Source organism: Fusarium vanettenii (assembly GCF_000151355.1).
Source record: "Fusarium vanettenii 77-13-4 chromosome 8 genomic scaffold NECHAsca_11_chr8_3_0, whole genome shotgun sequence".
Lineage (NCBI taxonomy): Eukaryota > Fungi > Ascomycota > Sordariomycetes > Hypocreales > Nectriaceae > Fusarium > Fusarium vanettenii.
The window spans coordinates 630,795-643,647 of record NW_003315873.1 but is presented as its reverse complement, the minus strand read 5'-3'; the positions used below and the strand labels follow the sequence as shown (position 1 = coordinate 643,647).

The window sequence follows — 12,853 nt, the reverse complement described above, 5'->3', positions numbered from 1 at the left end:
GGGAATCTTTGGTTGACCGCAGTTTGCGCCCAGAGGAGAAAAGAAAGAGGGGGAAGTTCGAGACGCAATCCAATCTCTCAACAACCCAGGGCGCTCCAAACTAAACCGACTTGGGGGAAATTTCCCGGCGACAAACGAGGTTGTCCTCCGCAAAATCTAGATTTCACTTCTTTGATCACCCGCCTTGTCAAAGGTTGTCTCAGGCCATAGGCAGCACCGGCTCCTTCGGATCAGAGCCAAGACCAAGGTGCTGGGAACGACTCCAATTTCAGTAATACATTGGCAGGGTTGGATATCATCAAGGTTGAACAAATGGTTCGATTCAAGACATCGCTTCGGCACCGAGAAAGAGAAAAAAGAAACGAGAACGGCGAACGACAGCATCCACACACACGGACATTCGTGTTCGCCCATCCATATGCAAAGTACACATGCCAGAAACGTGGACATGGACTTGCGCGCACGCGAGGAATGATGCATCCTTGTAAGATATTGATGGTGTGTAGGCTTATCTCAACAACGAGTGTTGATGCGCCCTGAGCTAAGCAGGCAGATCGTAGACGCATCGCGGGCCATGCCTTGGCCACGTTGCTTATGTGCAAAGAGTCAAACTTGCAATGCATCAACGCGCATTGGGACAGAACATCCAACTCCAAAAGGTGGTGGTGGTGGTGGCGGCGCCATCCATCTGCCCGAGGCTGCCTAGCTGCATGCAAAAGAGAAGGAATAAAGAAGGATGGAAGCCCACAAGCGTGTAATCATGGATGGTGGTTGAGTGTGTGTGTCCGAAACATGACGGGATATTGCCAAGACGGCATGCGGATGAGAAGACGGTTGTTGAGTCTGTGCGTGTGGCATGGGCGGAATTTACCATGAACGGACACACGACGGAACCCGAGCTTTGAGGCCGACATCTACAATGTAGGGTAGCAGTGCATCTCGAGTCAACAAGAGATTTTGCAGGTTGGCAATAATGGAGGGGGGCTGTGAAACGTGGTTATGCGGGCACATCTCTTTTCAGGGCATGGGTTCTCATAGGTTGGGTAGTAGATGATCTGAGCATACAGTAGCGCACTATCAACCCTGATGATGCCATTTTGTGAATATCACTCCTCAGAGGCAAAGAATCGTCAAGAGTCAGAAACACCCCGATGGTCGGCCACTCAAGAGTCAGGCAGGACAAGTTTACGCACTCGTTTATCCAAACCATCGAGGTAATGCCAAGACACAAACGACCCAAAAGAGGCGCCTCGACCGGGCGCTCTACTCCAGCCCAGGCTCGCGGCCGCGCGCGTGAACCGGGATTACATGTGCGCGCCTTCGTACCCACAAAAGGGCTGCATAAAGAGGAGACCCGGGAATGGGATGCCGGTAGGGCCTGGGGTAAAAATAAGAGTGCGGAGTAGTGGAGAGCAGAGATACCGAAGGGGTGAGATTCGAGATGTAGATGCAGATTGCACATGGCCAGATGCTGCGAGCCAGATGGGCAGAGATTTCGGAGCCCGGTACTTGACTCATCGTCAGACCATTGTACCCACAGACCCGGCCCGCATGATATGGAGGCGTGACCTTGTGTTGACATGGTAATGGGCGGTTTCCCCCCATTTGGGAGAGACAAGACACGGTTGGCACGGGCGCGAGAGGGACCAGGGCAGTCTGGAGCATGTGCGACGAGATTTTGGGTCAGAGATGGTATCCAGTGTCTCGTATCTTGACAGTCGTATCTTTCATCACTGCTTGACTCGATAAACATGCCCTCTCTACTCCGTATCTCTCCTCTTGGACGCTACAAAGAGCGGTGGAGAGAGAAAGCCAGTGGGGACATTTAACCTTATCTCCCACCTTATTGAACACACCTTAATACGACGGCAAATGAGGAGAAGACGCAATGTGATGACCCAAGATTGGATCCCTTTGGAGTTTTGTCTCCGCTTTTCTCTCGGCAAAAAAAGCAAAGACCGGCCCGCTCAGGCAAGACAAGGTACCTTGTTAGGTGCTGCGTCAACGGGCGGGGGCCCTTGTACCCTCCATCATTATTTCGCCTTCTGTTGCCCTGTTTTGTCTTCCCCCCCCTTTTCAGAGTTTTTTTGTGGCCTTGGATTTTGGGGGAGAATTCTTTGTACGTAAAGCTTGTTTTTACTTTCCCCCGCTTGTAGCTTTGGGGGGGAAGAAGATGGAGGGCGAGCAACAGGAGCGAGTGCTGAGGAGAAAGGAGGTCGGTCACTTTGGAGAAAATGTTACTCTGACCTTGTCATTACCGAGGAAGAAGCTGCGGACGTGCGGAGCTTCTACAGGGTGGCTTGCCCTCTATTCAGGATATGTGAAGCCATCGTCATATGCAAAATAACAGAAGCATCAATACAAGGACAAAAGCAGGTTCCAGGCCAAGCCGGCACATCCAGACCCAGGGCTTTCCCCGGAATCTCAACTCGCCCCCTTTCCCCGGAATCTTTCAATAAATCTCTCTCGACCCCGGATTTTCCTCTGACGGACCCGGGAATCTACGGGGTCTGGGGCATAGTGGGAGCATGATTGCATCTATCTGAGCCCTCTCTCTGTGTTCTGCTGACCTTGGTTTTTGAGTGGAGGACAAGCCCCAGTTGTGGTCCGGTCCACTGACGCAGCAGGCCTCCAGGCTGTCTGAACCACTGGGAGCCTGGACATCGTGCGGGGCAGGGCTTCTGGGGGCGCTGGGCTCAGCCCCGAACTGGGGTCCTCCTTGAGCGGCACAGACTCAACTGCAACGACCAGGTCTCCAGGACTTTGCATTTAATCCTTCATCATTGATTGGATGCTTGCATTTTCAGGTTTCAGTGGGTTTCCCCCGCAAAATTGGTCCCCGGCCAATCTCATCTCGCACGCCAAGCCTGGGGTAGGAGATTGGGCTTACCAAGATCCCCCTCCCCAAAGCACCAACCAACCTCTGCCACTCTCTCTCACATCTTGCTCTCCTCCATTTCTCCTCGTTTTCCTCTCTCACCCTCTCTAGTCTCTGTCTTTATGCTTATTCCCTCACACCTCCCTCCAACTCTCTCATTCCCCTCATGCTCCCTCCTTTACAACACACTAACGTCCTTCGCCGCGTGTTTCCCATGTGGTGGCGCCCACTTCCCTCGGCGATCGCGCCGCCCGCTGCGAAAGAGAACAGACTTTTTTTGTTCCCTTGGAACAATCTGTCTTGACGCCAAGCGAGGGGTACCCGGCGCCCTAGGTCGAAAAGAGAGAGCTTCCATCCGGCCGATGTGAGCTACGGCTGTCAAGATAGCCGAGGCCGTTGAGGCATGCCCCCGACCATGGTGTAGCTTTGCGGTTGAGGCTCTTTCGCATTACCGCTGTGTTGCAGCGAGGCTACTACGTAGAAGCGCAGGAAAAAGCTTGGCCAGAGCGCGGCAGAGCAAGGAGCGCGGCGATTTTTTCCAAGATCTCGAATCTAGACTTTTGTCTGGGCATCTGCTGGGCACGTCCTGGGCATTGCTTGACATCTTGAACTCCCACCTTGGCAGAAAGCTGTCAAGGGAGATCAACATGCCATGCCACCTACACGGGCCTCTCGTACCATTCTTCCAGAATCCTGGGCCCAGCGTCACAAGCAGAAGCCCGTATCTACGTATTGATGCCCTCCTTCCCGACCGCCGAGCGCTGCACGACACAGGGATACCAAGAGTTCTACACGTGGGAGTATGTTCAATTGCGCCTATATGCAGCATCTTTTACGTCGTAGAGGATGCGTCGCCATGTGTCCCCATGCAACTCTGAGCATGTAAATCCGCCCTTTCGCGGCAAACGGCCACGAGACCCGTCGGGACGGACGGGGGATAAACGCCTCATCTGGCCATGTACAGACATACACAGTCTCGGTCAAAGGTGACGTTTGGGAGGTGACGTCTCTGGGGAAGGGGAAAGCTTGGTCGCGGAGGGGTGGCACGGCTACAGGGGCGGAAAAATACTGCGAGATGGGAGATGGGCGGCTAGATGGGGCAGGGCTCGTACCAGATTACGGATGCGCTGGCATCAACATGAGGCCATCACCTCGACTTCAGCTATCGGCCATGATACGAGTAGCTCACCGTGAGGGCGCGCCCACAAGGGACTGTGACTTATCTCATCGGTGACGACCCTTGAAAGAACTTCTTGTCTAATAATGGGACCGTGTTTCGACATGCATACTAATGACTGAAGAAGGGGGGAATTGTAAAGCTGACACTGATACTGATGCAAAAAGGGAAAGCCACACCGCAAGCGCATGTCTGTGGCAAACGTATTGCTTGGCCGATATGCTTGGGTCTGTGATGCACGGGGATTTTCCCTGTTGCGGTCGAGAGAGCAAAGGACCGGAAACGTGCCGCTCTCCATGTCCATGATCACCTTTCTCAAATGTCGAACCATACGTGGGAGTCAGTACCGACTTGGCGAACAAGGGGCGAACTCGTCAAGCTTTTCTTCCCATGTCGCAATCTTTCCGCGAGTGATTGACATGATTGACAAGACCGGACCATGTTTATCGCATGCAACCACTCATGGACTCGAGAAAAGAAAAGAAAAAAATTCTTCTCATTTGTCTCGCATAATGTTATCCTTGGCATCCCACGAATGAAACCCAGAATCAACAGCTTCAACTACGCAACCACACCCTGCAAGCCAGACGCAGACCGAAAGTTGCGGCGAGGCTTTAGGCACGGGCCCGACCCCATCTCGCACAGAATCTGGCTCTGGCTCTTCTTACCAAGATGTGTGAGCATGTGTGTGTTGTGTTGGGTGACAAGGGTGGGCAGACAAGGGCCTGGTCCTCAGCAGGCGTTGCTTGGCAGTGCCTCCTCTTCGCGTTCCCCCGTCCACGGCACACACATTGCTGTTTGGGGACCGGCCATTGGTCTCCGGCTAGAGGCGGGGAAGCGAGAGAGTAAGGTCCTCTGTGGGTTCAACTAAGGCATGGGGTAAGATATGGAGACATGGGGAAGCGGTAAGGGTGTGTGTGGACCTTGGGGGTGGAACATGGCACAGGATGGCAACACCCTTGTTGACTCTTGTGTGCCTCCTCCAACTCCTCCTCCATCTCCTGCTCTCTCTCTTACCCACACACACCACACCTTACACTCACGCTATTCGCCTCAACCCATGCTAGCTGCCGTTCGTGCGTAGAGTCGAGGCGTCCAAAGGGGGGCCCGGGGAGGGGAGGCGCTTGCGAAAGTGGGCAATGTCAACCGTGTAGACTAAGAGAGCTGGGGTTTTAGTTGTTGGCCCCGGCGTGGACCGGGCCCCCAAGATGATCTGGGGAAAGAGACAGAGAGAGAGAGAGAGACAAGTCCAAGTCAGGTCTCGAGTATCCATATCGTCAAACACCTTTCGACCTTTCCATCATCCATAAAAGGTGGACTCTTCCCCAGGTTTTTCTTTCAGATCTTCAGACCAGAGCATTCGCCTCACACTCTTCTCTCATCTTCACACTTGAGGATAACACTTCCCCATCAATCCTTCCTTCTTCTTCTCCATTGTCTTTCACTCAACTCCAAAGTGAGCATTCCTCCACAATGCTTCACCACGAGAAGAACACTGCGGCTACGGCCCAGGACAACTCGTCCACCGAAAAGGTCGACTATGAGAAGGCCGTCTCTCTTCACGAGAACACCTCCGATGAGGTCTTTGACAACAAGTCCACCAAGCGTCTTCTCCGCAAGATGGACACCCACCTCCTCCCCTTCCTAGCCCTCCTCTACCTTCTTTCCTTCCTCGATCGTGCCAACATTGGCAACGCCAAGCTGGCCGGTCTCGAAGAGTCCCTGAACTTGACCGGCAAGTGGGACTACAATGTGAGTACAGCATCAACTTTCCCATCCTCTCGGGTCCTTTACCCATGCTACAACGGAGAATTAACCATGCTTCCCCGCAGATCGCCGTGTCCGTCTTCTTCCCCTTCTATGTCGCAGCTGAGATCCCATCCAACTTGGCCATGAAGCGATTCCGCCCCTCCATCTGGATCCCCTTCATCATGATCATCTGGTCTGCCATGACCTGTGTCATGGGTGCTGTCCACAATTTTGGCGGTCTCCTGGCTACCCGCATGGCCCTCGGTCTCGCTGAGGGTGGTCTCTTCCCCGGTATCACCTACTACATCACCATGTGGTACAAGCGCCACGAGTGCGGTCTCCGCATGGCCATCTTCTTCTCGGCTGCCACTGCTGCTGGTGCCTTTGGAGGTCTCCTGGCCCGTGGCATCATGGAGATGGACGGTGTTGGTGGTCTCGACGGCTGGGCCTGGATCTTCATCATTGAGGGTATCGTCACTTTCTTCTTCGCTGTCATGGCCTTCTTCGTCATGTACGACTACCCCGATACTGCCAAGTTCCTCGACGACACTGAGCGCAAGGAGGTCATCCGCCGCCTCGAAGAGGACCGATCCGTTCTCTCTGATGAGTTCAAGTGGCAGTTCTTCCGTGATGCTCTCAAGGACTGGAAGATCTGGGTCCACATGGTCATCACCATTGGCATCTACACCCCTCTCTACTCCATCTCCATCTTCCTGCCCACCATTGTCAAGGGTCTCGGATACACCAACGAGATGGCTCAGCTCATGACTGTCCCTCCCTATGTCGTCGCCTGCCTGTTCACCATCGCCGGTGGTTACGCCGCTGATAAGCACGGTCAGCGTGGTATCTACATGATCTTCTTCTGCTGTGTCGCGTAAGTCCTCCCTTCTCCAATTCTCTCCAAATCGCCAAGGGCCCAGACCCGGAAGCCGACTCCGGCTTGGCGCGACCATCTTAAGCCTCAATTCGCTAACATTCCTGTCTACAGCATCGTCGGCTTTGTCATTCTTGCTGCTGTCGAGTCCAACGGTGCCAAGTACTTCGGTGCTTTCATGATCACCTGTGGTATCTACCCCAACGTTCCTCAGGGTGTCGCCTGGAACGGCAACAACATCGGTGGTTCCCTCAAGCGAGGTGTCGGTATTGCCATGCACGTCGGCTTCGTAAGTTGATCCTCATCTACACTACACAAGCCACAGTCTCACTAACACGAATCAACAGGGTAACCTCGGTGGTGCCGTCTCTGGCTTCGTCTACCGCAAGGACGATGCTCCTCACTACAAGTCCGGCCACGCTACCCTCATTGGCACTACCACCATGAGCTGCATCCTCTCCATCTTCATGACCATCTACCTCCGCCGCGAGAACGCCCGCCGCGACAACACTCACAAGGCTCCTCATGAGTACACCCGCGCCGAGAAGGAGTTGGAGCAGGACTCTGGCGACAACGCCACCTTCTTCCGATACACCGTCTAAGCGACAAGCTGGCGACGCGACATCTTGCAGAACATCTTACAGGATATCGCTCTGGAATTGTACATATGACTCACTGCCTTGGTTAATGCGGAAAAGCATCAAGAGGCGGCTGGGATTGGGCCATAGAGGATTGGTTCCTGAGATGACGAGACGGACGGAAATGCATGCGAATTGGGATACAGGCTTTACAAATTTTGAGGCTTTTGATAATTGAAATTGAACCTCGGTCATGATTTAGAGGCATTCAAAACTTTCTTCTCTGCTCTTGTGATTCTTCTTCTCTCTGGTGATTGTCTAGTGATCTTGACTCTGATCTGCCAAACTCTCTCTCAAACTAACAACACAGACGTTGCACCGGGCCGCAGCCCTGGCTTGTCGCACAAGCTTCCAATACATTGCTACTACAGCGGTTCAACTCCCGAAAAACCGACGGGCTAACGCATAAGAGGCGCAGCTGAGACGCAGATTGCTTATCATGGGTAAGCCCCGACGGCATACCACATAAACAGAGGCACGCTCCGGGGAGGAACCTTTGGTCACTCCTTACAAGGGTTCTCGATATCGTCTCTCTCTGCCGTGCTAGCCGCATTTTAGAGAATTTCACCGAGACGGGAATGCTTGACTTTGCTGTGCCTCCGGAGCGCGGGTTTGGGGTACGTAGCGCTTAATGATCGACAACACTAGCTTAGGCTTGGCTTGAGCTTATCTTGTGCTTGTGAGTTTCTTGTTTTTCTTCTCTCCGTGTGACCAAAAGGGTGCTAGGCTCGGATATCTTCTCAAAACACTCACTCCGTCATTTTGCTAGAGGGAGAGAAGATACAGCCTAAATTGCCTGGCATAACTAGATTCGAGCGCCCGCCAATCTCATATGTGTTTCGCCACAGAGTCGCATCGTACCCAGCTTCTGCGTTTCACCATGTTGTTAGAATATCGGATATTCGTGCCGATTTCACTCGACCCGAGGGCGTTATATGGTGCTTCAAACACCATCCTTGACCAGGCAGGGGCAAGAGTCAATTCTCACAATGTTCCAGAAAACTCTGAGAGTTTGGTTCCAGAGACTAGTGCCTCAACACCAAAGTCTACCATCTTGGCAGATGCAATCCATTATACCAGCACGAATGGGCAAACAATTCGTCAGTCTTGGCAGAGATCACAGGAACCTCTGGACAATAACTTCCAGCCCATCTCTCCCCCTCTTCAATCTTGCGAGCCTACTTCCAAAAACAGAAAATCAGCCCGTGAGCGGTAGGCACCGACACTTGCATGGCCTGATGGCGTGGGAACGCACACCAAGAAAACGTGGCCGAGATGTGCCTCTCCCCCCCTTTGCATTAGCCGACCCTGGATGCCGATTGCAAGGGGTGTTGACCAGACCGGCCCAGCTGATTACGCCGGCGAAGCTAAACCGTGTGGGTAAGGTGGTTTGCGGGCACACTTTGCCAAGCATGTAAGAGTTGGAGTCGTGGCCCATCAGTGGGCTATACATCCAGCAACTATCACATCTCTCACATATCTCTCGCATAAATTTCCTGTAAATGATGCTATTTCACCACGTGTCAAGTAATAAGAACCACAATTAAAAATGTTAAGGAAAAATCCTTCTGTCGCTCATTACGTACAAGGTATCATCTCCAACTTGGACCCGGCCCTGTCTACTCCAACTCCCCGCAATGTTTAAAACCCTCCAGGTTCTCCAACTTGGACGGAAATTACCCAACTAGCGTAGACCGAGTGTATTGCCCCCCTGTCCGACGTGGGGGAAAGGTTGATCATGAAGTAATTGTGAAAATCAGGCAGGAAACCTCTTTGCGTCTTGGACACATGTCGTCGGCCCAGTCTCGGGCCGTGCCCGGTTCTTCGGCGCGGCCCCGCTGTTTTCTACCGGAGCTTGCACCGAACTCTACCCGGCTCAGAACCTCGGCGCCCAGTCTGTCGCGGCCGGCTCGACTAGGTCCACCGAGAGCTGCCACTCCGGCGGACACGGGACTAGGAGCGAAGCTTCGCTGTTCTCCGAGTCAAAGCTGCTCATGCCCTGCATGCTCTGGCATAGAGGTAGAGAGATCAAGCTCCGCATTGTCCATCGTGGAGGTGCTCCCGTGCATCTCGGTCGTGACACTGGCCGTCGGAGTTCTGATGTTCTTTTCCTTTTGCTCAGTCTTTTTCTGAGTCCTGTCCTCTTCTCTCCCGCCCACGCCAGCAGCGCCCGTATTGCCTCGCCCAACATATCTTCACTCTCCTGTATAAGCGCCGTTCTTGCATCCACCACCGGTCCAATCGCCTCCTCCATCAGTTCCAGAAAGCCTTCGCCCGTTCGTGAGGAGCATGTGACGAAGCGACCTCCCAGACGCTTAGCTAACCTCTCCCCATCATGAACATGCTCCTGATTCGGTAAATCCGCCTTTGCGCCAACAACAAGACACGGCAGACTAGACCCAGGCGCCACCCCAACGCCCTCGAGCTCGCAGCGGGCGCAAAACTCGCACAGCTCCCGGAAGCTGCTGGGGTCTGTGAGGTCGTAGACTAGGATGAGGGCGTCGCAGTCGCGCATCCCACGGGTGAGCCAGTGGAAGAGCTCCTGCTTTGAGAGCGCGAAGCCGTCGCTGTGGGATGTGAGGGAGATGGGCGTTTCGAACCAGACGTTGCAGGCGAGGCCGCGGAGGTGGGTTTGTTTGCAGGCGCTGTCGCGTTCTGTAAAGGGGTCGTCGTTGGGGATGAACTCATCGAGACATATCTGGGAAACCATTAGAGTCGACTTTATGCTGGAAAATTGTTACTCACCCTATCCAGAAGACTGTGTCGTCCACTTCCCTCTGTGCCGAGTATTTGAACCTGAATACTCCAAGGCCATGGCTTCACATTGCCGTCCTGAAGGTAACGGCTACTTCTGAGTCTGAGCCTACTTGCCTGCCAGTCTTGAACGTCCATCTTGGCATATCTGACAAACCAAATAGATGGGCGACATGCTTCTTCTTAATTGATGGAGACGCCCTTGTCGAGTATCATCATCCGAGACATATCGAGCCAAAGGGTTGTGATGGATCCCTTGATGTTCCAAACGAATCGGCACATCTCCCTTGGAACACCAACCCTCGCGATATCTACCAAGGGGGAATCACCATTAAATCCCCCCCTCACCTATTCGGCCGAATAAAACAGAGACAATTGAGTGCAGGGTCAACCTGGAATTAGCATTGAGCAGTCCACTATTTAACAGTAATATGTACATGGGCTCAAACGGCCTGAATAAGTGTCTAGAATAATGTCATATGTCGATGAACGTCCCTTGATCAATCCTTGATCGGGCGGGAACTGCCCTTTTCTTAATTCCCTCGTCTCATCATCTAAGCGACGACTCCAGTACCGGCCTTGGCCTTGACAAGCTCGCAAATGCAGCTGGCAGGGTCGGTGCTATCATTACAAGTTAGCGCCATGTCTCGAATTCACGGGCATACTCTTGACTCACGTGTAGCTGTAGGGAGGAGTAAACTCCTTCTCCTGGGTGATCTGGGTGTCGCTGTTGGTGAAGATGTTGTTCTTCTGGGAGGCGAAACCCTCCTCCTTGCTGTCGAGGTTGGTGACGATGGCGCGCTGGACGTTGTTGAACGAGTTCTGCTCGACGAGCACCTGAGCGCCCATGCGGGAGTTGACACCGGAAGTGGGAACGTCCTCGTAGCAGCTGCTGTAGATGTGGGCGGTACCGAAGCGCACAGAGGGAGCACGCGAGTTGATGTTGGACCAGTAGTTGTGGTGGTAGGTGACGTGGAGCTTGCCAGTGTCATCAGCGCCGGCGTTATCGCTGTGGCCGATCAGGCTGGCCTTCCAGTGGTCGGAGAACTTGGTCCAGCTGATGGTGATAAAGTCGGAGCCGCGCTTGGCGTCGCAGAGACCGTCGAAGTGGTCCTTGTCGCCGGTGAGGCCCTCGGCCGAGAGGTCACAGTGGTCGACCCAGACGTATGTGGAGCTCTCAATATCGATGAGATCCTTGCCCTCGGGAGGGTTGCTCATCTTGAGGTTACGGAGGATGACGTTGGAAACGTCCTTCATGCGGAAACCACCACCGACGAGACCTATTGAGATGTGTTAGCGATGTATGACATGTTGGACGCAAGGTCTGCTTACCAGAGCCGGAGCCAACACCGAGGATGGTGGTGTCGCCCTCAAGGCGGATGATGTCACAGCCAGAAAGCTGGCCATCGATCTTGATGACACCGCCGTTGGCAACAGCAGAGGTGAGGTCTGCGCAAGAAGTGACAGTGACACCCTCTCCGCTGCCACCACCAGTGGTTCCATCACCATAGCCAACGAGCTCATCGACAGCAGCAGCACTGCAGCTACCACCCTCAGTAGCCTCACCACCAGCGGGCGAAGAAGGCTGCGAAGCAGCAGCAGAAGTAGCAGGAGAGTTTCCAGCAGCAGAAGAAGCGGGAACCTCAACAGGCTCCTCCTCAACAGGAGCGCTAGAAGCAACAGCCGAGGGGGCAACAACAGTAGCAAGTGTAGTAGCAGCAGGGGCCTGAGTCTGAACAGGCTCCTCAGCAGCCTCGGAGGCGGGAGCAGGAGCAGAATCGCCGCCGGCGGCAAACTGGCACTCGCACTCCTTGGCCAGGTTCTTCTTGCTGCAGGCAGAAGCCCACGAGGGGAGCTCAGCAGTCTCGCTCACGGAAGAGCAGAAAGACGAGCCGTTGGCGGCAACGGCCTTGGCGCACTCGTTGGTCTTGGGGTTGGCGCAGGCCAGGACGGCCGGAAGGAGAGAAAGAAGGGCGTAGGACTTCATTGTTGTATAACTGGAGACGGCACGGCCGTTATGAGCAAAAGAAAGAATGTATGAAAAAGAGTAACGAAGGGAATGAATTACTGAACGAAAGTGAATTGTTGAAACTTCAAAAGATGCCACTCCCACCGAGGAACCGACGTTGTTTTAAACACCATCCCACGACCTTCCGCGTCGTCATCCGATAACCTTACAATTTAATTAACCAGGGCCACCAAGACGTGTCAACCTCGAAAGCTCCGTTTGGCGGACGACAGAATCTCCGCCTGGGCATTCGGCTCCGAGTCTCTGTAGAGGCCCGTCGTCAAGGCTGAGGATCCATTTGCACGTTTCAAACCCATGTCCGTGGAAACATGCCACGAGACTTCAGACAGCTTGGCGCTTGGACGGGCGGTAAGCGAGTTTGCCAGTGTTTCATGACCAAACAGGCGATTTTTAAGGTGGAAACTTTGTTGTTAATAAGCTTAATAGATAGGAGTTTGGTGAAGCCAATAAGTCAGGCTGAAGGAGTCACCGTCGTTGAAGGCGCGCGGTCGTGTCCGGCTTCGTGGTGTTCAACACATTAGTTGTAACAGTCTTGTCAAAACGTTTAGAATCGTAGTCTAATGAGTTTAGCAGGTTTAGACTATTAAAACAAAACTTTGGTTTCTTAGACTATAGCGTTGTCGATCTCGGTCCATCGGGGTGTCGGGGTGTCGGGGTGTCGGAATTCTCACTCTGGTCCGGCCGGCCAGGGGGGCAATTTAACTGTTTGGCTCACCCTGTAGCGGCTTTCCACTTTCGGTACAAGCACCAGATG

The 12,853-nt window shown here is 53.7% G+C and overlaps 3 protein-coding genes across 3 annotated transcripts; 1 reads left to right on the top strand and 2 right to left on the bottom strand.

Moving 5' to 3' along the window:
- Positions 1-5,432: 5,432 nt before the first annotated feature.
- On the top strand, positions 5,433-7,530 carry NECHADRAFT_71383 (uncharacterized protein). The gene is made up of 4 exons (XM_003048509.1): positions 5,433-5,807; positions 5,888-6,678; positions 6,793-6,967; positions 7,026-7,530. Exons 1-4 carry the CDS (start codon positions 5,529-5,531, stop codon positions 7,278-7,280), a joined length of 1,500 nt encoding a protein of 499 aa, XP_003048555.1. The 5' UTR covers positions 5,433-5,528; the 3' UTR covers positions 7,281-7,530.
- Positions 7,531-9,192: 1,662 nt separating this feature from the next.
- NECHADRAFT_84113 (uncharacterized protein) lies at positions 9,193-10,208 on the bottom strand (the record flags this gene model as incomplete). Its single annotated transcript, XM_003048318.1, has 2 exons — positions 9,193-10,014; positions 10,062-10,208. 2 exons carry the CDS (start codon positions 10,206-10,208, stop codon positions 9,193-9,195), a joined length of 969 nt encoding a protein of 322 aa, XP_003048364.1.
- A 416-nt stretch (positions 10,209-10,624) lies between these two features.
- Positions 10,625-12,057, bottom strand: NECHADRAFT_122787 (uncharacterized protein; the record flags this gene model as incomplete). Its single annotated transcript, XM_003048317.1, has 4 exons — positions 10,625-10,691; positions 10,747-11,350; positions 11,403-11,655; positions 11,767-12,057. 4 exons carry the CDS (start codon positions 12,055-12,057, stop codon positions 10,625-10,627), a joined length of 1,215 nt encoding a protein of 404 aa, XP_003048363.1.
- Positions 12,058-12,853: the final 796 nt, after the last annotated feature.

Excerpts from the sequence above, each read along its gene's own strand:
- NECHADRAFT_71383 (XM_003048509.1), top strand. The coding sequence starts at position 5,529 with ATGCTTCACCACGAGAAGAACACTGCGGCTACGGCCCAGGACAACTCG. Across the intron at positions 6,679-6,792 it reads ATCTTCTTCTGCTGTGTCGC|CATCGTCGGCTTTGTCATTC; the intron begins GTAAGTCCTCCC and ends TCCTGTCTACAG. Across the intron at positions 6,968-7,025 it reads TTGCCATGCACGTCGGCTTC|GGTAACCTCGGTGGTGCCGT; the intron begins GTAAGTTGATCC and ends ACGAATCAACAG.